Raw genomic sequence first — 27,672 nt, 5'->3', positions numbered from 1 at the left:
GGGATGCATAAAGATGTGGAGGAGATGGTGGCGGGTTGTGAGGTCTGCCAAAGAAACAAATACATGGTCATGGCTCCAGGAGGGTTACTACAACCATTGGCACTTCCAAACAGAGTTTGGGAGGAAGTGTCCATGGATTTCATCGATGGCTTACCCAGGTCAGAAGGATTCAAGGTAATACTGGTAGTGGTGGACCGGCTGAGCAAATATGCACACTTCATTCCACTCAGTGACAGTAGCTTCAGCATTCATCAGGGAAGTGATCAGACTGCACAGAATACCAGAGGCGATCGTATCAGATAGGGACAAGGTGTTCCTCAGCCATTTCTGGAGGGAGTTACCACCCACAGATGGATGGCCAGACGGAAGTAGTCAACAAGAGCTTGGAGGCGTACTTAAGATGCTTTGTTTCAGAGACACCAAAGCTATGGGCAAAGTGGCTATCCTGGGCTGAGTACTGGTACAACACGTCATTTCACTCGGCTTCACAAATGACTCCATTCAAGGTGTTGTATGGACGAGATCGCCCACACTTGGTACACTTTGGGAGCAGTAGTACCCCTGTTTCGTCGGTAGAGGAGTACTTGGAGGAGAGGGACCGAGTGCTAGAAGAGTTAAAGAGGCATTTGCTGAGGGCGCAACAAATCATGAAGAAGCAAGCAGATGGGCATAGAAAAGATATCCAGTTTGAGGCAGGGGATAAGGTGTTCTTGAAGCTCCGTCCATACAGGCAGAAGACAGTCGCCAATAGGAGAAATGAAAAGCTGGCTCCAAGGTACTTTGGTCCTTATGAAGTGATGGAAAAGATTGGGGCAGTAGCATATCGATTGAAATTACCTCCATCGACGACTATACACCCGGTTTTTCATGTCTCACAGTTGAGAAAGGCCATTGGTGATCACATCACCATTCCCGAGCTGCCGACGACACTTACGGAGGAGTTAGAGGTGATCATGGAACCGTTGGAGCTGAGGGGTGTTCGCCAAAAAGAAGATAAAGCTAAGGAAGTGTTGATCCAGTGGAAGAACCTTCCTAACTACGAGGCCATGTGGGAGCCATACGAGAGGACGAAACATCAGTTTCCTGATTTTCACCTTGAGGACAAGGTAATTCTTTGGGAGGGCGGTAATGTTACGCTTGGACCGGTCCCAGCTGGACCGGTCCGGTTCTACGCCCGGCGGTTCAAAGCCGGGCGGAACCTGTTCGCAGAAACGGCGGAAGAAGAGGCGGGCTAGGAGGATTTTCAGCGTTTCGTTGGAGGGAAATTTTGAATGAGGAGGGTGTTTATGTAATTTGTATCTTTCCTTTTGCTTTAATTAGGAAGATGGGGGGGGGGGATTAGGGTTATCTTAAATTTGAGTTTTCTCTTTGAGATCTTGGTTTTTTTTTGGGCTCTTGGCTTCGCCGGAGACTTTGGAGAGTACGTTCTTCCTCTCGAATTGAAGAACAAATTGTATCTTTGCCATTTTATTCGTCTACCAATAAAATACTAACCTTTGCTTGCGTTGGATCTCAGTTTTCTCGCGTTTCCTCACTGTTTTCCTGTGCAAAGCTGCTGTCCACTGCTGGAGACAGCAGTTTTTCCCTGGTTCTGCTTCAGTTTTGGCTAGGAATTACTTGATTTCAAGTATTTCCTATCACAATGGGAGGGGGTGTTTGAGCTGCTATACTGGGTGGATTCCTAAGGTTGGAGGGGTCGGGTGCGACTGTGAGTGAGGTTGGAAACACGGCTACCATATCGGGCAAGCTTCAGTAGACGACTATGGTCGGTCGAAATAGAGAGGAGGAAGCGGAGTTGCGGCTTGAGGGACCAGATCGGGTGGCTGGGTCATGAACGGGATCCCGACCAGGTGTGCGGACGGGAGTTTCGCAAATTAGAGTTGAGTCGGTGTGTAGAGGGAGTGTTCGAATGGTTCAGGGCAACTAGATCAGATGGCTAGGTTGAAGAACAAGTTCGATCGTAGGATTAGCGAAGTTGATCGGCGGCTTTGTAGGTGCGGCTGGTTGGGGAGTGATGGGACAGGAGTGGATCGAAGGCAGTTAATGATGGCTTGAGGCACGGGCTGTGAAGGTGGATCGATGGGAGGGCTCGATTTGGCTACAAGAGAAAGCGAAAGGTTTTGATGGGTCTAAGGATCGGCTGCTAGAGTTGAGCATGGAAGAAAAACCAAACGAACGTCCCGTTTCTCCTTCGTTTTATCAACAAGAGCAACAACAATCGAGGCGAGAGTAAGGGGACTGTTAGGCGCCGATTTGCAGAGATTTGAGCAAAATACAGGGAAAGTGAACGACATGGGTGCAGAACAAGTACTAGGTATTTTCTTTTTTATATATTTTTATTTTAATTATTATTACTACTATTATTATTATTATTATTATTATTATTTTAAAATAATAAAATAATGAGAGAAAATTTAATTTAGCCTCGATTTGTATGCCGTCTCCAAAGGATCTGCGCCGATTTTCTTGTGCGAATTCTATTTGATCAAAATTACAATCATTTTTAGGTGACTCGGACATTTTCGTGACTCAGATGTTCGGAACGCAACTGCGAAGTCTGTTTTCCGATCGGACATCGTTTATGCAGCCTTGAGCGTCATTTTCAGGTGTCGATCACCGATTTTGATCATTTTCACTCGATTTGACTGTGAGGGCCTCCCTCTCAGGTAAATTTGACACTCTTATGACAATGACGCAATCCATTTGGTGATCGAAAATCATTTGACCATTTAAGTGACACATCGCGCTTGTTAATTGTCACTCGAGTCGTTGATTTGGCTCTTTTTTCATGCTTTTTTTGTATGGGTCAACATGCACTTCTTGCCATCTCTCTAATATCATTCTAGTTTGACTCCACACCCACTTAAAAATTATAATATAGGCTTGGCTTTTCATGTATTCTTTTGCTGGCAAACTCAGATCCAAATAAAGCTTCGAGCTTCCATGATATTTCACATATCACAAAAACTCTTGAGACATCCATTTTAACTAACCAGCTTTAGCTTTAGAGGGTAATCCTATTCTTTTGTACAAAACATTAAATGTTTTTCTTATTTGAATCTGTCATACATTATTGCAATGCTTTACTAGATTTTTTGCATTTAATCAATTATAATAGTATTGGAATAATTGTTAACCACAAGAAAAGATTCAAAAAGTAAAGCGTAAATATTTTAACACAGGATGAAGGTAAACTGTTGGATGAGAACTTCAACTCATAAATAACAACAAACCTCATAACATTATTCTAAAGAGCACTAAATTCTTTCAAAAGATGGCATTGAATCAAACAAATAGCAATTGACAAATAAACTAGTACTTAAATGAGCATTTTATTCAACATAACATTAATGTGGGCAATCAACTTAATTTAAAACCAAAGCTTTAACAAAAACCTAATGATTGTCAGTTCATATAAAAGAAACGACATTGTCACTATCAATCACAAACATCTATTAAGATAAAAATTATCAATCATTGGCTCAATTCATCCATGATAAAGAGCTAGTTTAGCGTAGATTCAGATTAAGCAAAATACCTTTAACCTTCAAACTACTTTAGTTTTTGCTTGCTTTGGCAAGCTTTAGCATAGTGATGGAGGTAAACAATGGGAATATGGAAACATAGGATATTAGAAGAGAAAAGAGAGAAAAGGGAAGGAAAAGAAAGATACGCATAAAATCCTGAAATTGTTCATTTTGATTCCCCAAAGGATTGGGTTATCAAAACCTCAACGCAAGGCATTGAACCATCAAAGAACGAAGATGTGATCCCTATTAAATAAAATACAAAAAGGGATGAAACCCCATGGAACCAGAACTCAAAATATTTCATTCATCAGCATATGATTACTTAGAATAACAAGCCTTATTCAAAACGAGAATATTACCCTTAAACAGTTTAAAAAAAACTAGTCTTAAGTAACCATTAATAATTTGCTAAAAGGCAACTAAGGACAAATATAGCAAAAAAGGTATAACTGAAAGCATAAACTTAGCCAATGCCACTCTGTAGACATCCAAGAGTAAGCCTCCTATACTCATAAATTTCCCAAGCCTGAAAATAAACCTAATCCAGATAAATGAACTATTGTTGAAGGAACAATAGAAGATCTATTGTATTATTAAGTTCGTAAAATCTACTGTATGAGATCCCATCCTAAAGTAGAAAAGACAAATGGGAAATCCATCCCGAGAAAATAAAAAAGAAGATAAAATGAAAATCAATCTCGAGGTAAGAGATATGAAGATCAATCCCGAGAAGAACTACTCCATGTACAGCAATATAGAAAAAAGACTCACCGTAGATCCTTTTAAGCAACATCAATAAGCATTGGTATATAATTCTTGAGAGTCTGCATGCATATTCATAGACTATCAGGCGCTCTAATTTTGACACACCGTCTAAAAGAAACTTTTTTTTTCTTTTTTTCATTGCATAAGAGCTACAAAGGCAAAACAAATGCAGTCGTAATGCAGTTTTCATTTCTTATTTCTAGAGAATGAGAATTGGAAATCTGCAAGCTCCATTTTGTTACATAAATAAGTGACATAGCTACTAGTTTAAAATTGAAGACAAGAATAATAATTTACTTGGAAAGTACATCTAGTATGAAATGACAATCTTCTTCAATATGTTCGGTGTGTTCATGAAAATATCATTGTTGGCAATGTGGATGGTGGTGATTGTCACATTGTAAAGTTATAGATTGAAAAAATAGAGAAACTAAATTCTCCTAAAAGAGTTTTAATTCACATCAAGTCACATGCAAAAGAGGAGAATGGAGGTGTTGGAAAGAGAAAGCACTATGAAAAATAGCTAGGGATGAGTGCAATGAATATCCACAAAAATTGTATGGTTTGCTTGTTATGCTTCATGAGAGGGAATGAGAAGTGCTTGTTTAGAGAGAGAAAACACACATGAAAAGAGGAAGTGAGGGAAAAGACATAAAATATAGAAAATTTATATAACAAACATAGGGGGAATTGTTGTATTCAACTGCAAAAAATAGAGGAAAAGATAAAACCATAGGAATTTGAATGGGATACCAACTTAGGTATGTGATTGAAATTTGAAAGCATAGAAGATTTTAGGAGAAAAATAGAGAAAAGGGAATAAACTATAGACTGAATCACCAAGTTAATGATGTAGATGCCCCAAAAATGGAGCTAGAGAATCCTCAAGGCAAGGTATAAACTCTCAAATATAGAGGGGTGTGAATCCTAATTCCTAAAGCAACTATAAGGATATTTAATCCCATAAAAATATAACTCAATATTTCATTCATAAATATTTGAATTACATGGCCAAATGCACTATTTATGATATTAGTCCTTATTCAAAATTACAAACCTACCCTTAGACAAATAAAAAGAAAAATCAAACTATTCCCAAGTAATAACTGATACTTCAACCAATAATAATTAGCCTAAAAATAACAAAGGGAAAACATAACATAAAACGTAACACAAATCATGGCATATCCTTTCTTTCATCCTAGTACTAGTATATCTCCCAACGTTATTTATTCCTTTTGTAAACACTGCTATGCATTGAGGGGACTATTGAGAGACAATATGAACAAAAAATATGTTATAATCATAATATTAACTCAGTTTACATCCAACTGACATAATAATTTTATAGACGCAAGCATTCAGGGTTTAAGAAACTATAGTCGTAAACAGTACTTTAAAGTTTTCTTAACAAAACCCTTTCGAAAACTTAAAAATAAAATACAGAAAATGCCAAAACCAGGACCAGTTAATGATTTTTCTTAAAAAAAAGTAAAATTACCAGAATAAGGGTCGTGACAAGTAATAAGTAGTTTAAATCGTATGAAGCTATTTTTTCATTAGAGAAAGTCCACGTGCAAATATTACTTGTATATATGCCAAAACAAAATGTCAGGTAGAACTCATGCAAAAGATCAACAAAAGTGATGGAAACTGACAGGGTCAACACCAATTTTGCAACCAGACGGCAATACTTCGTTCAGCCACTCAGTAGTTGTTGGAACACCAATATTTCCACTTCTCATGAGAATCCAATCACGTCCTAATTGTTTCTCCGCCTAATCATCATGAAACCAAAGACTATGTTAACAATGAAGATTATAATATGAATGATGATTTCAAATACTAAGTCTCATTAACATGCATGACTCAATCAACTGAAAGGGGGGCTTGTGGTTAATTGTGAAATGGGATAAATGTTGTTTAATTACCTGAAGAAAATAGCGGCCATCAGTCCAAAGGGCAGCCTTGTCTTTGGTCACCACAGCAGTTCCAGCACTACCATCAAAGCCTGTTAGGTAGGTTCTTCTCATAAAGCATTCTGCAATAAATTCACTCTAAAAGTAGACGAGAGATAAATCATAAATAGAAAATATGTGAGAAAAAGAATTACGTGAAGTTAAGATAGATCTTTCTTAGCTGAGGAAGAAGCTATGCTAAAATACTGAAATCAGAGAGGTGGTCAAAAATATATGATGTGGCCTCAAACTATTATGCATAAATGGTTTTTAAGTGTAGCATACAAGGTGTGTCAATCAAAATAAGCTAGGATTAAAAGGGCCGAGAATGTGATGATACATTTATGCTAGTGTATGCCAAAAATTAAATCAGGCAAAGTATTGGTGCTACACAGAAGAAAGAACACACTGCATAAGTAGCCCATCAGCATATGCATCTGCCAACTAAATCCTAACTTATAAAAGTGTTTCAGCGAATGGAGTATTAGAGGTTTTGGTGTTAATTTGAACACAATACACACATGTAAATCTTATTTATATATGGACTTGTTCAACTAGCAATTCAACGTCTAGCTTATACAAGAATTATCTTCCTGGCCATCTGAATGTAATCTCTTGCATCTTCTTTGGTTAATCGGGTACTATATTATCCATACCAAAATTTCCATAAATGCTAGAACTCACAACTTCCATGGCAGAAAGCTAACAGCATGCCATATCAATGTTTAAATTTAATCTCTTAACTCATCCTTGTTTAATCACATAATCATTATCATCATTTGCTTTATCCCAGCTAGTTGGTGTTGGTTTTATAAATTTTCATTTTTTCTATCATTCTGATAGGAAATACTTGAGTTCTCAAGTAACCCTAAGGGAATACTTGAGTTCGCAAGCAAACCTAATCGAAATTAGCACTAAATTAGATATAAATATGCTGATTACAGCAATAAATAAGACCAAACACAGCAGGTTTTGATTTAAAACAGCGAGAAGTTTGGAGAAAAACAAAGTAGTTCACTAATAGATGCAAGAAAACGATGAAAGATACAATGTTCTTCGATTCGAGAGGAAGAACAACTCTCCAAAAGTCTCTAGCAAACCCTAGAGCCCAAGCACACGATGAGATCTCAAATTCAAATTCAAGATAATCCCCAATTCCCTCCTAAGCTCCTAATTAACATCAAAGGACAATTACAAACTTCCTAAAACAGCCCCCCACATTCAAATTTTCCCTCCTAAGTTGAATTAAACCAAGCATGGCCCACCTGTGGGGCCCACCGCGTGTAGACATGGACCGGTCTAGGTTGGACTGGTCCAGCCGGCCCCTCCTGGGCCGGCGGCATATCAATACTACCCTCCCAATGACTCACCTTGTCCTCAAGGTGGAAAGAAGGGAATTGATCCTTCATTCTATCAATTGGTTCCCACGTAGTGTCGAACTCAGGGAGGCCTCTCCATTTAATCAACACTTCTTTGTTGTCCTTTTTATCTGATCGGACTCCTGCCAGCTCTAGTGGTTCTAAAACCACCTCTATGTCCTCCGTCATAGTATCTGGTAGTTCTTCACTTGTTGCATGCTCCCTTATGGCCTTTCTCAGCTGAGACACATGGAACACTGAATGTATAGTGGCTGATGGGGGTAGCTTCAATCGGTACACCACCACTCCAATCCTGTCCAAAACCTCATAGGGGCCAAAGTACCTTGGTGTCAATTTCACATTTCTCCTTCTAGCCACTATCCTCTGCCTGTATGGTCGTAGTTTCAGAAACACCTTCTCCCCCACTTCAAACTGCATGTCTCTCCTGTGTGAGTCCACCTGCTTCTTCATGATCTGTTGTGACCTCATCAGATGTTTTTTCAGTTCTTCCAACACCTCTTCCCTTTCCTCCAGGTATTGTTCAACTGACAAAATGGATATACTACCACTCCCATAGTGCGCTAGGTATGGAGGGTCCCTTTCATACAGCACTTTGAATGGGTTCATATATGAGGCGGAATGGTAGGAGGTATTGTACCAATACTCAGCCCAAGGCAACCACTTTGCCCACATTCTCGGCGTCTCCGACACAAAACACCTCAAATAGGTCTCCAGACTGCGGTTTACCACCTCCGTCTGCTTGTTTGTCTGTGGATGGTAGGCAATGCTTCTCTTGAGGATAGTGCCCTGCAATCGGAACAGCTCCCTCCAAAACTGACTGAGGAACACCTTGTCACAATCCGACACTATCGATTCAGGAATCACATGCAGTCTAACAACCTCCCTGATAAATGTTGTTACCACTGACACCGCAGTGTAGGGATATCTCAAGAGGATGAAGTGTGCATACACCACCACCATGATAACAGTGTATCCTTATTATCATGGTAAGCCGTCGATGAAGTCCACGGACACTTCCTCCCATACTCTATTCGGAAGTGCCAATGGTTGGAGTAGTCCTCCCGGAGCCATAACATGTATTTGTTCCTCTGGCACACTTTACATCTGGCCACCATCTCTTCTACATCTTTATGCATCCCTTTCTAGTAAAGCTCAGATGCTAGCCTTCTATATATCTTCGGTACCACTGAATGACCCCCCACCGTGTTTCTATGAACCTCCTGTAACAAGTGGGGGATATGTATAGAAGTTCGTGGCATTACAAACCTCCCTTGGTACAACAATCTCTCCCCCTCCATATAGTAACCAGGATGGCTACTCTTGTTCTTCATCGGATCCTTCCTGATCTTTCTCAATTCTTCATCCAGTAGGCTTTCTTCTTTGATGGCCCCCAGTCGACCACCAAGGGTACAGACACCGCTAATTCCTGGAGTTCTCCCACACATCTGGATAGAGCGTCAACTGTTTTATTTTCCAAACCTGACATGTACTGAATCTCAAAATCGTAGCCCAATAGTTTGGATAGCCATTGTTGATGCTCCTCAATCACCATTCTTTGCTCCAAGAGGTACTTTAAGCTTCTCTGATCGGTCCGAACAATGAAGTGTCAACCCAATAGATAGGGGCGCCACTTCTGAATGGCCAAAACAATGGTCATTAGCTCCCTCTCGTACACTGACTTCAATCTTCCTCTGATTGATAGTACATGACTGAAATATGCCATCGGCCTGTGGTTCTGCATCAACACTGCCCCCAACCCATATCCTGAGGCATCGGTCCCTACTACAAAGACCTGACTGAAGTCTAGAAAGGCTAGAACAGGAACAGTGGTCATGGATTCCTTTAACCTCTCGAAGGCCTGGGTCGCTGCCTCTCCCCATGAGAAATTGTCTTTCTTTAGCTGCTTAATCAAAGGCCAGGCAATGGTACCATACCCCTTCATAAATTTTCTGTAATAACAGCAAAGCCTAGGAAACCCCTCAACTCCCTTATGTTCCTAGGCAGTGGTCATTTCTGCATTGCCTCAATTTTAGTTTGATCCGCCGCCACTCCTTCCTGGGATACAACATATCCCAAGTACTCCACACTTGCCTGAGCAAAACTGCACTTCTTCAGGTTGGCTTTCAGTTGATGCTCCTGAAGCACTTCTAAGACCACTTTCAAATGTTCCAAGTGCTCCTCCACGATCTTGTTGTACACCAGAATGTCATCAAAAAAGACCAGGACAAACTTCATGAGGTGCTGCTTGAATACCCTATTCATCAAAGACTCAAAAGTTGCATGAGCGTTAGTCAATCCAAAGGGCTTTACCATAAATTCATAATGCCCCTCATGTGTTCTGAAGGCTGTCTTTGGAACATCTGCCTCCATCATTCTGATCTGGTGGTATTCGGATTTTAAGTCCAACTTGGAAAACATCACTGCCCCATATAGCTTGTCCAACATCTCATCAATCACCGGAATTGGGAACTTGTCTGGTACAGTGCCCCTATTCAGAGCCCTGTAATCCACACAGAATCTCCAACTCCCATCAGTTTTTTGACCAGGAGAACTGGATTAGAAAAAGGGCTAACGCTGGGTTTGATGATCCCAGCCTCCAGCATTTCCCGGATCAGCTTCTCTATCTCATCTTTCTAAATTTGTGGGTAACGATAAGGGCGAACGCTGATCAGAGTCTCTCCTTCTTTCAAAGTAATGGCGTGCTCCAACTCTCTCTAATGAGGTAAACCCTTGGGAGGTTGAAAAACCTCGCTGAACTGGTGTATGAGCAACTGCGCTGAAGATGGAGCATTGTCTTCTTTCTCTAGTCTAACCACTTCCAGGCGGTGCAACTCCACTAAGTAGCCTCCTCCCTCCTCCTGAATGGTTCTGATTAGGGATTTGAGAGAAACTCTAGCCTTGGTCAGCCCAGCATCACCCTGAATCATCCTCCTTCTTCCCCCACCACCAACTCCATCCTCAATGTACCCCAATTGATCTTGGTCTCACCCAATGTCTGCAGCCACTTCATCCCTAGGATAACATCAGTGCTCCCCAATTCCAAGGGAAGGAAGTTCTCCTCACCTGGATCTCCTGAATCTTCAGGACCACCCTCTACAAACTCCTCTACCCATTTCCACATTTCTCGTGCCCATCATCACCCAATGACCTCCTGTATCCACTAACTCCATCCCCAACAGCTCAATGACCTGGTTGGAAATAAAATTATGGGTTGCCCCACTGTCAATCAACACCACCACCTCACGGTCAACTATCTCTTCTTTCACATTCATAGTGTGACTCAGAGTGAATCTCACTACAGAGTTTAGAGAGACTTCTGCCACATCTATGTGCAGCTTCTCCTCCTCCTCTTCAGATCTGCTACCACCTCCCTCCTCGTCTTCCTCATCTTCACAGACAAGGAGAACCTAAAGAGTTCGATCCTTGCACCTATGTCTTGGCATGTACTTCTCATCGCATCTATGTTGACCCTCATGTAATGCTCAAAGGAACAAAGGGGAGAAGAACAAAAAAAATCCCACATACACATATCTTACCCATCGGATCCAAAGATTCTACCGCAGATCGCGTCGATTCGGCGCCGTTCGCGTCGCATCTCCGCATCTCCTGCGTAAATTTCGTGAGCTCGCCTCGATCCCGCTCCTTCCTCTGCCTTTAAAATGAGAAGGAAACCCTCCCATTCGCTACCTTCTCCACTGCCGATGCTCTTCCACACGACCACATCCCGCTGCCTCCCTCTCTGCCCTAACCAGTCCCTTGCCCGATCTCCTTCAGCCGAGAGAGAGAGAGACTAGCCTTAATTGAAAGTTCTCTCTTGTTAGTGGGAGGGGTAATTAACTATAGGGGCTTGCGCCTATAGGAAACCAGAACTCAGATCATAAAGTCCTCACAAAATGAGGGCGAAATCTCTGGGTAGTGTCTTATCTACAAACTCATCTGCCTTCCAAAATTTACCCCGGAACTTAGTTCGTTAAAACTCCCTCGCCGAATAAAAAGAAAAGCGAGCGGAGGCCGGGGCCGAATTTTCGGAGCCCCAATCTAAAGCACAACCCCTTTGCCCTCTTATCCTGCATCTCCTTCTCTGTCCGCTTCTTGAATTGTCCCCCATTTCCCCCTCCAATTTTCTCCTTTGGCGCTTCCTTCAGATTCCCTAGCGCTGCCCCTTTTGAGGGTAAGAATGTGGTAGTCATCTTGTATGATCCCCCTGAATAATTCTCTCGAGCTCCTCTTCCTGATTTCTTCTGATCCTCCACCAATTGCGCCAGCTCCATAACCTTCCCTAGGTTCCTCGGCTCCAGCACCCTGACTGCTATTCGTATCTCAAGTTTAAGCACCTTCATGAAGTTCCCTTCTAGGGCTGACTCTGAAATATGATCCAATCTGCTAGCCAAGTACTCAAACTTGTCCCGGTAATCTGCCACGGTCCCCTCCTGAGTCAAGGCAAAAAATTGCTCATAGAAATCTCCTCCCCCATCGACTCGAAAACACTCTAATAAGCAATCTTTGAACTCTCTCCAACTCCGTATGGGCTCCCTCATGTCACGCCCTTGATACCAGGCCAAAGCTTTTCCTTCCAAACACAATCCCACCGCCGTCAGCTTCTCTTCCTTTGTCAACACGTTGACAGCGAAGTAACGCTCCACCTTGTAGATCCAGCCATGGTTGTCTTCACCCTCAAAGACAAGCATCTTCAGCTTCCTCACCCGTGGGTCTCCCCCATGTCCCCTGAATCCTCCATAACCTTCCATTCCTCGAAGAGGAGGTGCTCCCCAACTATCACGATCTTCCCTCCGGCGATTATACCCGAACCCTTCATCATATTCTCCTCTTGTCCCTTCAAAATCAGCACCCCGGCGATGAAATTCTTCCCTTCTCCCGACGAAATCAGCACCCCTCCAGTCATTTCCCAAACTCATCTCCTCTCTAGAAAGTGACTTTAAAGGTGGCATGTTGTCCTCCCCCTCAATGACCTCCAATTCTGGATTTCTCCTCCCCTTAAACGAGTTCGAATTTCTTCCTATACCATGACCTCCGGTGGTCTCTCTTGCTTCCAATGTCGTAGGATTTGTCTTCAACTCCAACAGTTTCAATCTCTTCCATCACCGTAAATTTTCCCTTTATCCTTTCATTGTTGGAGGTGATTTGAGTTTGAAAGTCAAAGAACTTTCCATCCAAATCTGATTTTAGTTGACCGATCTCGCCTTCCAAGACCTCTACCTTCTTACCGGCCATCTATCTTCCCAAGAATCACGAAAATCTTCTTCCAGTGAAAAAAATTCAGCTGAAGTTTCAGGATTTCAGCTGTCAAGGGTCCCAAATCGATGCTTTGATACCAATTTGATAGGAAATACTTGAGTTCGCAAGTAACCCTAAGGGAATATTTGAGTTCAAAAGCAAACCTAATCGAAATTAGCACTAACACAGAGATAAATCTGCTGATTACAGCAGTAAATAAGACCAAACACAGCAGGTTTTGATTTAAAACAGCGAGAAGTTCGGAGAAAAACAAAGTAGTTCACTAATAGATGCAAGAAAACGATGAAAGATACAATGTTCTTCGATTCGAGAGGAAGAACAACTCTCCAAAAGTCTCTAGCAAACCCTAGAGCCCAAGCACACGATGAGATCTCAAATTCATATTTCAAATTCAAGATAATCTCCAATTCCCTCCTAAGCTCCTAATTAACATCAAAGGACAACTACAAACTTCCTAAAACAGCCCCCCACATTCAAATTTTCCCTCATAAGTTAAATTAAACCAAGCATGGCCCACCTAGGGCTTCCGCCCCCCTTCTCTTTCTGTTTTTCCGCCGCCCCTATGGGGCCTGCCGCATGTAGACATGGATCGGTCCAGGTTGGACCGGTCCAGCCGGCCCCTCCTGGGCCAGCGGCATATCACATTCCTACGGTGTGAAGCATAAGATTTTAAACTTATTTTGTCATTAGTTACTCCCATTATCACCATCAATCATATCTCAATTATTTGGGATGGATTTATGAATTCTCATTTTCTATTGATTTCTTTGAAACTAGCCGGAACTAGTAAGTGTACTAGCTATACTATCGAAAAAAAAAATACGATATTGCTCATCTATGCTGGAACTAAATAAATGAGTAGAAAAAAACTATAAAGATCCAAATTTCAAAAAGGTTGGAAGAATTAAAAGCATTTATTAAACAAAGTCAATGCTAAGTATGGCAAGAGAAAAGTGATTCTAGACTTTGAAACAAATAAATGGATTAAGAGTAAAGATAATGATATCATTATTAAAAAAATCATATCAAAGAAATATGAAAAAGTATTTTTTGGAATTATTGAATAAAAAGGCTAAGAGTGAAATGTTGAGAAGAGCAAAATAGATAATATTATTAATTACACTTGTATGAAGTTTTAAACCTATTTTGTGCAAATTTGCACACATTTTTATCTAACATCCTTCAATCCTCAAAAACAAATTGTCATCATCATCATTAGCCTAATCTAAACTATTTAGGATTGATTTTATAAATCCTCATTTTCCAGTCATTCTAGAAATTAATTGAAACCAAGTGTGCTAGTTAATCCATGGACTAGCTATCTTAAATAAAATTGTATGATAATCCATGTTGAAACTCTCAAGTAAGCCAATGTTGAATTCAAATCAAATATATCATATAAGAAATAGAAAAAAAAAATCATATAAATGCAATAAAGTATAAAACAACAAAGGCTGGAAGAATAAAATACGTGTAATAAGCAAACTAAAAATCACAATTTTAGATACCTAGCATAGTGTTGATTTCGATAAATATTTCGAAGTCGAACCAATCGAATACAGTAAAAATAAGTAAGCGGAGAACATGAAGTCATGCAAATGCCCCCCAAGACACATCAACCTCCTCGCTTATTGTGGAAAAATCGTGTGTTTTTAGAGTGGGAGAAATTTGATTTTATTTATTTTCTCCTATGCAGCGTTTTCGAGCATCAACTTGACACACAAAGTCATCTTCTTAGATCCCCTTAGATAACGCAATTTATGGTTATTGAAAAGAATCCTTCGATCAGGTTTGATTGATAACCTCCATCAACTATGTAGACCTAGGTACATAACAACCCAAAATAATGAAACCATGGGATCTCGATCAAATTCGTCATCATTCCCCCCATTATCCACTTTAAGCAAATGATGACAATTTTTCTTCAATTTTAAACTAAATCGCTAATCGTTTGGCATCTATCTAATGACTAGCCTTTATCAAAAATTCTCTCTTGTCATAGAGGGGGATAATTAACCATAGAGGCTTGGGTCTATGAAAATCCTGAAATTAAATCTTAAAATCATCGCACAATGACAAATAAAATATCTGGCTAGTGCCTCATCTGCAATCTAATATGTCTTCTGAAAATAAACGAGGAAAATTCTAACTCTCTTAGCAAAGTCGAAGCACAATTTTTAAGAGCTTGCATATAGTAAGGGATATAATGAATAAAACAAAAATCCTTTATCCCGCTACATGGGGATGGCTACATGAACAATTTTTCTTCATTATGTCTAAATAAGCATCAAGTTATCATTTAAATCTAAAGAAATATCATTTTTAAAACTTTCAAACCTAGTTTTTTTAAGTCTATATTTACCTTTCTTAACATAGAATGGATCTAATACATTTACTCTCCTAACAAGGTCACCGACATGCTGACATTTTATGTGATCAAACCATTAAAGGTGATTCACTCTAATCATATGTCACTGGAGCTACTCCAACCTTTTCACATATATACTCGTTTCACATTCTATGTCCAAGTGCAAAGCCACTCAAACATCAGAGCATGCTCATCTCTATAACAGTTAATTTAATTCTTCTCTTTTAATGACCAATATTCTACGTCATAAAACATTGTAAGTCTTACCACCATCTTATAAAAATTTTCCTAAAGTTTGAGGGGTAATTTTCTATCACACAACAAGCCTGATGCATCCCTCCATTTCAACCATCCAACTTGAGTTCTACTGAAAATATCATCATCTATTCCACCATTGCTTTAAATAATAGACCCTAGAGATCTTAAATGTGCACTATTTTTAATGAATTGATCATACAATATCACAAGGGACACAATATCCATAATTTAAGTTTTTCATCAACTCTCTCCCTAGTCTTATCAACAAAAAGAATATCATTAGCAAAATGCATACACCAAGGGATATCCATTTATGAATGTCTAGTAAAAACATCCATAACTAAAGCAAAAAGATATGGCTTAAAACTAATCCTTAATGTAATCCAACTTAAATAGGAAATAATAGGTCAAACAGTCAAACCATCTTGTTTTTAAATACTAATAATAGCTCATGTATAAATATCTTTAATGACTTGAATATAAGCATTATTAACTCTTTATTGTTTTAGAACTCTCTAGAGCTTTTCTCATGAATCTTTATCGTATGTTTTCTCTTCATCAATAAATATCATATATAAATCCTCCTTACTCTCTTTGCACTACTATCAAACCTCTCAGCAAATGTATAGCTTCTATAATAGACCTACTCAATCAGCATGAATCCAAATTGATTGATAGGAAGTAGTATCCCATCATAGCCCATTCTCTATTACCCTCTCCCATAATTTTAATGTATAACACGTTAACTAATTCCTGTATAATTCGCACAGCCTTGTGCATCATCGTTATTCTTAAAAATATGAATCAACACACTTTTCTTCACTCATCTGACATATTTTTAGTCTTCAAAATAATATTAAAGACTTTAGTAAGCCAAAAATTTATTGATCTCCTAAGCATTTCAACACCTCTATTGGAATATCATTAGGTCATACTATTTTTCACGCTTCATTTTATTTAAAACCTCTCCAACTTTGGTTTTATTAATACAACGATAAAAATAAAAATTATATTTTCATTTAGGGTGCTAAAGTCACTAAAGTCAATCGTATTCTCACAACCTTCATTGAAAAGTTTATCATATCAAAGCCCTTGATGAGAAAAATTGAGGGTAACATTTAGATAGTCGACAACCAACATAAAAATATTTGAACAATCATGGCATAGATATAATGAATAAGGAGAAAAAAAGATATAAAAATACTTAGGGGAAGAGATCTAAAGATTTAGATCAAATATATGTATTAAAAATGAAGATGTTAAGATTTTAATTCAAGATTAAGATATCAAATAACAATGAAATAATATCTTTTACTAATTTTTAAATTAAAGGATTAAGAAAAAGGTTTGAGAAGAAGAAAATATATAAATCATTAAGTAAACAATAAAGTTGAGTCAAATTTGAAAATTGTGCGACATAAAACATTGTCTAATGTTAATGAGTAAGAGGTATGAACATATCCTTTTTCTACATATAGAAGCAAGAGAGTCATCAACAACTAGAATAAGAAAAAGTGATGTCGTTGTACGTGATGAAAATAATTATTGATTATCCATCATATGTGAAGAAGCATCAAAATTTAAAACTTAATACATGCTAGAATACGCAATCGCGGTCCAACCAAAAAAAGGAAATGACATGAGATGCTAAAATGATCAATTGAGAGTGTTTTTCCAAATTTTTGCGAGCAAAAACTAAACTTTCCTAGGTAATAAAAATTACAAAGATTGCCCCAAAATAGACAAATTAGACAAATTACAACAAAAACAAACTTTAATATTATAAAAGATGCTTACAAACTTTGACGACATAAAGACAACTTAAACACCCAAAGTTGCTTTGCTTTGAAAAGAAAGATACAAGTGGAATGGTACTTGCGGAGAGAATGAGGCAAGAAGTCCAAGACGAAGATAGGAGGACAAGCTCGCAAGCTTTCCTAGGAGAAGGGAGGAATGGAACAAGCACGCAAGCTTTTCCACGAAGAAACCCACAGGTTTTTATCCAAAAACTAGCCACATAACCATCCTTTTAACATCCCAAAATACCTCCTGTTTATAGCAAAAAAGGGCGGCCAAACACCTAAAACTACTAAATAATCCCATTAAATCATGGAATATAGAAGGCCAAAAGACAACAAACAGCTGCAGAAAAACTGCACAAAAAACAGGGAAAATTCCATGGAATTCCCCCCCCACACACAGCCACGGAAATCTAGCCAGCAAGGGACCCAAAAAATCAGCACAGGAGCCAAAGCAACAGTCCACGGGAAACCAGCCAGCAAGGGACCCGAAAAGCCAGCACAAGAGACAAAGAGGCAGGGCACGGGAAACCAGCCTGCAAGAGAAAACCGAGAAGGCAAAGGGAGGGGAAGAGGCACAAGTTTTAACTCATTTTAATGAGCTTACAAGAATAATACCTTTCCCAATTAATGAGCTAACATTAGCTCACGCATTTATGAGCTAGAAACTAAGTAGAACCCAATTTATTTAGCTCAAAACCAAGTAGCCAAAGCCCAATCCGAGAGCAGCCATGGCCCAAACCAAGAGGCAGAAAACAGTCCAATGCTTGCCTACATTAATTCTCCTCTGGTTGAAAGAACTCATCTCCTGATGAAGCTTGAGTTTGCTTTGAATCTTGACCTGAGGTTTCCAAAGGCTTATTGCATGGACTATGACTCATGACTCAAAAACAAAAATTACATGACAAATAACATGACACCAAAACCTAAGATATACTAACTCGCTCTGATACCGAATTGATGCAAGCAAAAATTTGGGAAGGAACCCAAATTTTTGAGAGCAAAAACTAAACTTTCCTAGGTAATAAAAATTACAAAGATTGCCCCAAAATAGACAAATTACAACAAAAACAAACTTTAATATTATAAAAGACGCTAACAAAGTTTGACGACAACAACTTAAACACCTAAAGTTGCTTTGCTTTGAGAAGAAAGATACAAGTGGAATGGTACTTGCGGAGAGAAGGAGGCAAGAAGTCCAAGACGGAGATAGGAGGACAAGCTCGCAAGTTTTCCTAGGAGAAGGGAGTAATGGAACAAGCTCGCAAGCTTTTCCACGAAGAAACCCGCATGTTTTTATCCAAAAACTAGCCACATAACCATCCTTTTAACATCCCAAAACACTTCCTATTTATAGAAGAAAAGGGCAGCCAAACAGCCACCTAAAACTACAAAATAATCCCAATAAATCATGGAATATAAAAGGCCAAAAGACAGCAAACAGCTGTAGGAAAACTGCACAGAAAACAGGGAAAATTCCATGGAATTCCCCCCCAAACAGCAACGGGAATCCAGCCAGCAAGGGACCCGAAAAATCAGCACAGGAGCCAAAGCAACAGTCCACGGGAAACCAGCCAGCAAGGGACCCGAAAAGCCAGCACATGAGACAAAGAGGCAGGGCACGGAAAACCAGCCAGCAAGGGAAAACCGAGAAGGCAAAGGGAGGGTAAGAGGCACAAGTTTTAACTCATTTTAATGAGCTTACAAGAAGAATACCTTTTCCAATTAATGAGCTAACATTAGCTCAAGCATTTATGAGCTAGAAACTAAGTAGAACCCAATTTATTTAGCTCAAAACCAAGTAACCAAAGCCCAATCCGAGAGCAGCCATGGCCCAAACCAAGAGGCAAAAAACAGTCCAAAGCTTACCTACATCAAGAAGGCAATTGTAATCTTCTTGGAAAGTGATAATTTAATCTAAAGGAGTTGTTTCTTTTGAATAATCATCTATGCTCTGCACAGCATGAAGACTTTCTACTCAAGGAATTGACCACAACTTTTAACTTCCGTGGATGATACTAGATCTTCATCAACTATAAGTTCATATACTATTGAGATTTGGAATTTACTAAGAGATATCAAGATAACATGATTAACATACATTTTTCTTGAAATACAAATGTTTGGAAGGATGCCAAATGCCTAGAAAATAAATAATTAGGTTATGATTAGTATGGTAGGAGTCATATGGTCAAAAAATTATACTAATAAGAAAGAAATCTATTTAATTCGATGACAGGAATACCTAGTCTAAATGTCATTTTGGCATTTGGAAATCAATAGAAGTGTAGAAAGCAACCAAATGATTTTTTTTTTTAATATAACTGGTTTAAACAAGGCATAAGATTGAGGCACAAATTGATTCAAAGTGCATTAAAAGTAAATTGGTGACAAAGGTTTGGTTAAGATTATAATAAATGAATATAATGAATTTCAAACTAAATCAAGACCAACTGCAAACTAAAATAAAGACCAATTGGGAAGTAACCCAAAAAATTTCAATTAACATTGATCAACATTACTTTGGTATCTTCTTGTATGGAGATTCTTCCAATAGATATTCAAAATAAGTTTCCTTAGAAGATGTTATACATCAATGGCATAGTTTAGATAGATTCGGAAATTTTAAGTAGATCAAATTAAAATAATTTAGAAAAGAATAAGAGACTTGAAATTAGTATTATAGTACAAAGTATTTAGCGTACACTATTAAATCATGTGAAATTCAAAATTATTAATCAGTCTTTTTGGAATAAAGTGGTACCAAGATGTGATAGAATGAAGGTCGTCGGATCTAAGCTATGATGCACCGACGCGGACACGTCGACACGGGCACGACACGACACGGACACGGGACACGGCATTTTTTAAAAATATAGGACACGGGTGCGGCGTGGACACGGCATAATAAATTTTTAATATAATATATAGAAATTAAGGTAACATTATATTAAAAATGACAAGCAATAATAAATCAATTTCATGATAACTTGTTTAGCTTATAACATAAAGATGTTTAGAACAAAATGTCTAGTACAACCATAAAATATTAGCAAAAAATCATTTAGTACAACATGAAGGTCCAACTACTCAATAGAGGGAATAATAGAATTAGATTCAGAGGTTGATCTTTGGCCTTCAATATCATTATCATTGAATATCATTACTCCCAACTCTGGTTCATCTAGAAAAAGATTTGCAACCTCCAATAATCTCATATCATCAAGACACTCGAACCCATCTCTAGCAACATCCCACATCTTGTTATCACATATCATATAAAGTGGGGTTTTTCTTGATAGAGGACGAAGATTTGTATGCACATAAACTAAATCTTCAGCTCGTTGTGGAGTTATTTTATTCCTCTTCATTGATTGAATAAATGAGTATGTGCTCCAATTTCTCTCACAACAAGAAGAGGATGATACTTGAAGCAATGTTTAAAATTGCGTATTTAGGTATTGAGGCGTTTTTCATTCGTGAGGCGAGGCGTAAGCCTCAAGGCGTTTTGAGGCGTAAGCCTCAAAATCAAAAGATTGCGTAAACATAAAATGATAAATTTTTTATATACTAATGAGTGAATAATATAAAACATAAAAAAACATAAGATATTAAGTGAAATCAAAATATCTCAATAATAAGACAACATGAAATATAGTTCAACTCAAAATTCTATCTTTCTCAAATCTCAGTATTCTTTTCATTAACATATAATTCCAATTTCCAAAAAAAATAGTGATGACATATCACATAATAACTCATAAGTCATCAGCACTGTCATCACTAAGGGTTCGTCATTTGAATCATCATTATGGTGAACTGCTCTCTACCCTTCCTCTCCTATAGAGTCCAATGTTGAGCATTTACTTCAAGATTTATGTAAGTTTTAATATATATAGTGTGAGGCGTAAGCCTCAAGCCAGTGAGGTGAAGCGGGCCTCAACCAAGTTGAGGCGCAAGCCTCATAAAAAAACTTGAGGTGTAAGCATCGAGGCGTTTTTTACTGGAATTGCGCAAAGGCGAGCCTCATATTGCGCAATTTTAAACCATGACTTGAAGTTCTGCTTGTTTTTAAAGTTCGTAAGTTATTTGTATGGAAAGATACCGAGCGGTACCGAGCATGTACCGAGCGGTACCGAGCATGGACCTAACGGTATCGAGCATGCACTGAGTGGTACCGAGCATGTACCTAGCGGTACTGAGCTTTTACCTAGCAGTACCGAGCATGCACTGAGCGGTACTTAGAGATACCTAGCGGTAGCGAACATGTACCTAGCGATATCTAGCGGTACCGAGCATGTACATTAGCTTTTTTTTTGGTAAGTTTCAAAAAACAACAATTAATATTTCAGGCGTCGATGACATTTATTAGTCACCGAGAGAGGAGATGAAAATATCTTCACTACCAAAAAGAAATGAAAATGAGAATATTCAATGATTGGGAATTAAGTGCGGATGTTGATTTGGTGTTGTGGATAAGAAATAAGAAATTTAGTTTAAATCCCGCAAAATACAAGAAATTATATTTTAAAAAATTCATAAAATATTTAAGATGCGCGTGTCGGACACGCGTGTCCAATTTGCATTTAATATTTTTTAATCGGACATGTTTTTGGCGTGTCCGACACGTGTCGGACGAGTGTCCTGTCGAACACGGTGTCGGACACTGCACGCCTCTTTGAGGAGAGGTGTCGGTGCATCATAGGATCTAAGAGAATGGTGGTATAAGTGATAACCTAACAAACAAAATTAAGCCTAAAGATGGAGAAGTACCACAAAACTACTATATATAAGAGAATATTATGGAATCCTAAAGGTGGACTTTGTCAAACTAAAATTAGAATGATTATATTATATGATTTTGAGTGTTAAGCAACAAAAAGCAATAGATAACCAATTGTGGCGTGCTAGAAATGAAAATATTAACATGGTTTTATGGAAAACTAAATTAGAATTTGAGATGCAATCAGAAGAGCACTATTGAAGGTAGTGACAATTAGAATTTGACTTGGTTAATAGGGCATGGACAATGGGGTGCAAAAGATGCAGCAATAAAAGCAGTAGATGGAGTTAGATTGCAAGCATCAAGAAGAATAATAGCATTTCAAAAGTGATATGGATAAATGCCATGAAAAAAACTGTGCAAAATAGAGCAATCACAATATGTTTCCCTCAGCGATAAAGGATGGAGAAGGATTAATGAGACTAATCCCAAATGACAATAAGGATAGCTTAATTGTTAGTAGAGGAGGACCTCCATTGAAGATATTGATCAAGTAATTTTTCTATTATAAAACATGAAATCTACCATCATGAATTAATATTCTAAATGGCTAGAAATCTGAAGAAAATATCTAAATAATAACAACATACAATTTCTTTTAAGATACAGAATGTTTATTAAGTACACACAAAGAAGATTTTTTTTTTGGTCCTACCTACTTCAAACTTGAGTCCAAATCAAATTGACTTGACCTTGCCAGAAGCAAAAGCTTGCACATGGTCGGATAAATTAGTTATTTCAAATGATACTCAACTAAACAATCTTAATCACAATTCAAGCTTTAACATGGTCCTGTCAAATATGGAGTCATAAATAAGTTCATTCTTTTTTATTGATATTTAATTATTAATAAACATTAATTGTTGAATACATTATCAAAAAATAATTACAAAAAGTGGCCAAATAGCTTAGATAAGCAACCATTTAATTTATATTAGGTGCTATTTTGAAGCATTTATTAAGTGCAAGTAAATAAAAATTAGCTTAATTATTTAATTAATAGCCAACTAACTCTTGCTAGCAATAAAATGCTTTTAGCTATTCCTAGTTAAGTGTGGTTCATCATAGCCCATTTCCCCACTATTTGGGCTCATCTTCATGAATCCTCATATCCTTTCAGGTTGAATAGCATATGAGGTGTAAACTCGATTTTACACTATTTCCAGTAATTTTATCTTTGCTTTACTTCCCCTTCTAATAATTCCATATAAACTCCATCAACTAGCCTAGTTGGTCATCTTTTTTCTTTTGTGCATGACAAAGCCACCTAAATCTATTATTTGCTATCTTGCATTCAATATAAGCAATTCCTATTATAACCAAGGTAATCATTTTTTATCATTCCTAACTTTACCACTCATCCATCTTTACATCCTGATTTCTACTACACTCAACTCAAGTAAGTGACTTATTTGTTGACCAGTGCTAAAATTCACACAACATTATCAGGCTAATCACAATTTTATAAGATCTATCTTCAACTCTCATTGATATTCTCTTAACATACGTAAGCCTATGGTATTTCTTCAATTTTTAATCGCACATCTATAACTCTAGAAGTTATATCATCGTCTATATTCTATTTCTTTTTATTGATAAATAGAAGATAATTAAACCTATCATGCATACTTATCATTTGATAATCTAGCAATATTGACTACTAGTTACCTGTTGCTCACTTGCTATCATGTATTCGATCTTTGTTTAACCATTTATTTTCTAAAAAAATCTCAACTTGTTTAACCTTTCACTTACATCAAAAGATACCTTGTTAAGCAAACTATCTCATTTGCAATAGTATGCCCAAGGTGTCTCACTTGGAATATATTTACAAGCAATTCATGCAAATATAATAAGATAGTTGCATTACATTGATTGTTATTGTAACTTCACTATAATTAGACATGCTTTGGAAACTTCATAATTGCCACTAATGCTAGCAACTTTGGCATTATATATATCTATGACAATTACAACATGCCTTTGACACGCATTTTTATCCTCAGTGCCAACAAAATCAAATTTCAAGTTAATCATATGCTATTTAGGACCAATAAAAACAGTCTAAATGACCTTTTGTTATCTATAAGCTTTGTTCATTTCCTAAGAATAAAAATCACTTTCATACTGCACTTTTCAGGCATAAAAAAAATTAATTAATGGATTGCTGATACTTAACTTATCTTCATAAGTAGCTAAAAACCACAAATGAGTAGTTAATTATTTATAGTAATTATTTAACTAGTTTAATTTCTAATTAAGGGAGATTAGTACCTAGCTATAGCATTGATGGCATAGTTTAACTTCTTTTGTTTTAGTATCAACTAAATTACTGAAAGCGGCTCACTTAGGAGGAACTTTTATAGGAAAACGGAAAGATATATCACAACAAAAAAACATAAACACCATAACACCAAACAGACAAGAAACAAATAAAATAGATGCATACATATAACAGCAAAATTACTATCAATAGCATAAATTCGAAACTGCAAATTATCCTCTTAATGACCACATTTCTACTTGTTTTATGCTCACCAAACCGATGCTTAAAAGAAACTCAAACACAAACCCATCCTAATACAATGAAATGAGAAACCCTAACCTGGTGCGCGTCCTGAGAGGGAATGATGTAGGCGTCGATCCCTATCCCCGGCCTCGAGAAGAGCGCTCGGAGGGATCTGAGCTTCTCGTCCTCGGAGCCCCCAATTCCGCCAGTGTTCTTCCTCCGGAGCTCTGATGAAGGCTGAGCGGTTATCCGTTCGCCGGAGCTCCGTGTGGCGACCTGTCTACGGTGATCTCGATACTTCATGGAAGCAGCAAAAAGCCGCGAGAGAGGAATCGAGAGGCCGAAGCAGCGGAAACCCCTCACATAGGGACGAGAGTGAGGGCTTCCAAAGAACGGGCTGACAGGGTAGGTGGCGGCAATGGTCGCGGCCTCCATCAGCGCCGAGTTCACTTCGGGAAGATAAGGCGGGATTTAGTTGAGGGAGGCGTGGGGAAAAGTGGCCAGTTGCGCTATTTATAGTGGTGAATTGCGCTCAGTGGACGCATCTCTGTGGCGTGCACGTACGGGAAAGAAAGGCAAACAGGCGAATTGGTGAACTGGGCAAGAACTTGATGACCCGTTCGACCCGACTAACCCGGCTGACTTTCATAGCCTTCGAAATTACTGTTTAATATTTTGCAGCTAAAGTTAGGAGGCAAAAAATTTTAAATGTTTAATGATTTTTTAAATTTAACAGTTTTTTTTAATTTATTTGTTCTTGAGTTATGACATATCTTTACCATGGTTTTAGCATTAATATATACTTTTAAAACGAATTGTCTTAATTTTTTTATCTTTCAAATTGAGATTTTTATGTTGGACAGCTTTCTTATTGCTTGTTAAATCAATTTTTTAGATCAAAAATATAGAAAAGCTTTCTTACTGCTTCTTAAAACAATTTTTTGTATAAAAACTAATTTTTTTACTAAAAATTTATTTTAAGAAATAGTAAAAATGTCGTCCCAATATTTGGACCAATTTTAACTTAATCCTTGAATTAAACATGGCTTAAAACTTTCTAGAGATGGTTCAAGGCTGCTTAGGGTTTTAAAATGGAGTGGGTTAGCTCAAGTTTAGCCATTTGACCATTCTAACCTCCTAAGCCATTTGTTTGACCATTTAACTGGTCAAATAGTCAAGGGATGGTGAGGAGGCCGATGGGATAGTGTCAACTGCTGGTAGGATGGTTTGAAGGGAGTATGAAACATTCCATTTGAAGTTTTAGTGAATTGATGCATAGAATATCCAATGCATGACAGGACCTATATTAAAAGGTTTAATTGGATTATATTTGATTATGAGTATTGAAATGACCCATATTAGCTTAAGTTGACCAGAAGTGGGTTCAGTTTATCAAGTCAACTGATGACTAGGTCATGGTGACCAGTCTAACCCAAATCACTAGGCGTATGTTCAAGAGAGCTTGAATGAGATATGAATGCAATGGAAGGTTGATTCAATGTAGAAAGGGCTTAAGGTTTGATTTGGTCAACCTAGGTTGATTATCTTGGTTAACTAGGTTAACCCAAGGCCGGGGTTTGAGCTCAATAGGTTTGGTTTGATGTTTAGAGACCAATGGAGGAAGTCTCATGTTATGGATTGATCATTTTAATGAAAATGTCCAATTTGACCCTTAAAAGGCATTTGGGTCAACTATGGTTGTTAGGCTCAACATGTTTGTTTTGATATATATAGAAACTAGTGGAGGTGGTCCTATGGTCTAGGTTAGTCATTTCAGTGAAAATGATCAATCGAACCCTTAAAGGGTATTTAGGTCAACCATGGTTAACTTGATCAACCAAGTTGATCCAATGTCTGGGTTTAAGTCCTATACACTCCGAATGATGTTTAAGATGCATTGGAAGAGGTTCTGATGTTTGATTTGAATGGGTCATGTTGAAGTTTATGGAAAACTCCAACATTTCACTTAAATGGCATTTTGGTCATTTTGACCCCTAGCCGACTAGGGGTCAAAGTGGGTCCACCAAAATGTACTTTATTACTCAATATATAATTATCAAGGGTCTGGATGTAGTTAGAGGCTTTGGAGAATGTTCCAAGATTAAATTCCACTATGGTACAGGTATAGTGGCATAGGCCGTAAATATTTGAAGGTTTTATAGTCTTTAGATTTAAATCCAATGTGTGGGATTAGAGGTCTCAGATTAAGCTCAAATTTGGAGGGTAGACATTAGGTACATGCCTAATCAATATGTAATTGATAGATCATGAATCAGGGGTCATTTGTCTAGGGTTTGAAGTGCTTGAATAATCACTAAAAAGAGGCTTTTAGGACCTATGCCTTTAACCTTGGATTTTGATATGGATTTTTTAGTTTGGTCTGGATTTTGAATTTAGATGCTTGAATTTGAATTATATAAATCATTGACAATCAATTGAATGATTGTTAGTGATTGGAATAAGATTGAAGTTTGATAGGAAGCTGGATTAACTAAAGTCTAGGTTGAGTTTGAATGGAGTTGAAATTTGGATATGTTTGAAGTCCTAGTGATATCATACAAAAATGAGGTTAACAAAGTCATTTTGCACCCCCAGAATGACCCTCTAGGGTCATCTGTGACTTGATCATTATGTATTATAAAAAAAAATCATATGTTTGTGTATTTTATAGTTGTTATTCACATTTTAATTCATTTGTAGTGAAATGTCAAATTCTTATTTTTCATAAAAATACTAAAAAAAACATTCTTCTAAGTTAATTAGAATGAATAAGATGAAACAACTACTAATAATTATGAAAAATTTTATAATATACCAAGAAATATGCATATTTATGATAATACACCATCAAAATCCCTTATAAATTTGGATATATCGTCAACACAAACTCAATAATTGTCATCTGACGAGCATGGCTCCACCCAAAATAGCCCACTTTCATCACTGATTTCCTATCACAACTGTTTAAAGCCAACTATATGATTAATTATTCTGTGCAGGCCCCGGACAGTGTCCGGGGACTAATGAGAGCGTGCCACATCACTTTTTTGTTGTGTACTGGGTGATA

General features: G+C 37.8%; 2 protein-coding genes across 2 annotated transcripts in view; both read right to left on the bottom strand.

Moving 5' to 3' along the window:
• LOC110093434 (aminopeptidase P2) overlaps positions 1 to 25,090 on the bottom strand; it is an 85,153-nt gene extending 60,063 nt beyond the window's left edge. Inside the window, exons 1-3 of the mRNA XM_020818313.2 lie at positions 24,702 to 25,090; positions 6,227 to 6,352; positions 5,954 to 6,073 (exon numbers count right to left, since the gene is read on the bottom strand). Of these exons, the coding sequence (XP_020673972.1) occupies positions 5,954 to 6,073; positions 6,227 to 6,352; positions 24,702 to 25,040 (585 nt within the window). The 5' untranslated portion in view covers positions 25,041 to 25,090. The remainder of the gene's footprint in view (positions 1 to 5,953; positions 6,074 to 6,226; positions 6,353 to 24,701) is intronic.
• On the bottom strand, positions 10,962 to 16,423 carry LOC114579655. Its single transcript, XM_028694994.1, has 2 exons — positions 11,671 to 16,423; positions 10,962 to 11,091 (listed from the first exon to the last, which is right to left on the bottom strand). The coding sequence occupies exons 1-2, from the start codon at positions 12,579 to 12,581 to the stop codon at positions 11,040 to 11,042; spliced, it is 963 nt and encodes a 320-aa protein (XP_028550827.1). The 5' UTR covers positions 12,582 to 16,423; the 3' UTR covers positions 10,962 to 11,039.
• Positions 25,091 to 27,672: the final 2,582 nt, after the last annotated feature.

This window comes from Dendrobium catenatum, unplaced genomic scaffold (genome assembly GCF_001605985.2).
Source record: "Dendrobium catenatum unplaced genomic scaffold, ASM160598v2 fragScaff_scaffold_3, whole genome shotgun sequence".
Taxonomy (NCBI): Eukaryota; Viridiplantae; Streptophyta; class Magnoliopsida; order Asparagales; family Orchidaceae; genus Dendrobium; species Dendrobium catenatum.
This window is presented reverse-complemented; position numbering and strand designations above follow the sequence as displayed.

Coding starts and splice junctions, on each gene's coding strand:
- LOC114579655 (XM_028694994.1), bottom strand. CDS start 12,581: ATGCCACCTTTAAAGTCACTTTCTAGAGAGGAGATGAGTTTGGGAAAT. Junction 11,092..11,670: donor GCAAAGGGGTTGTGCTTTAG/ATTGGGGCTCCG, acceptor GGGTCAACATAG/ATGCGATGAGAAGTACATGC.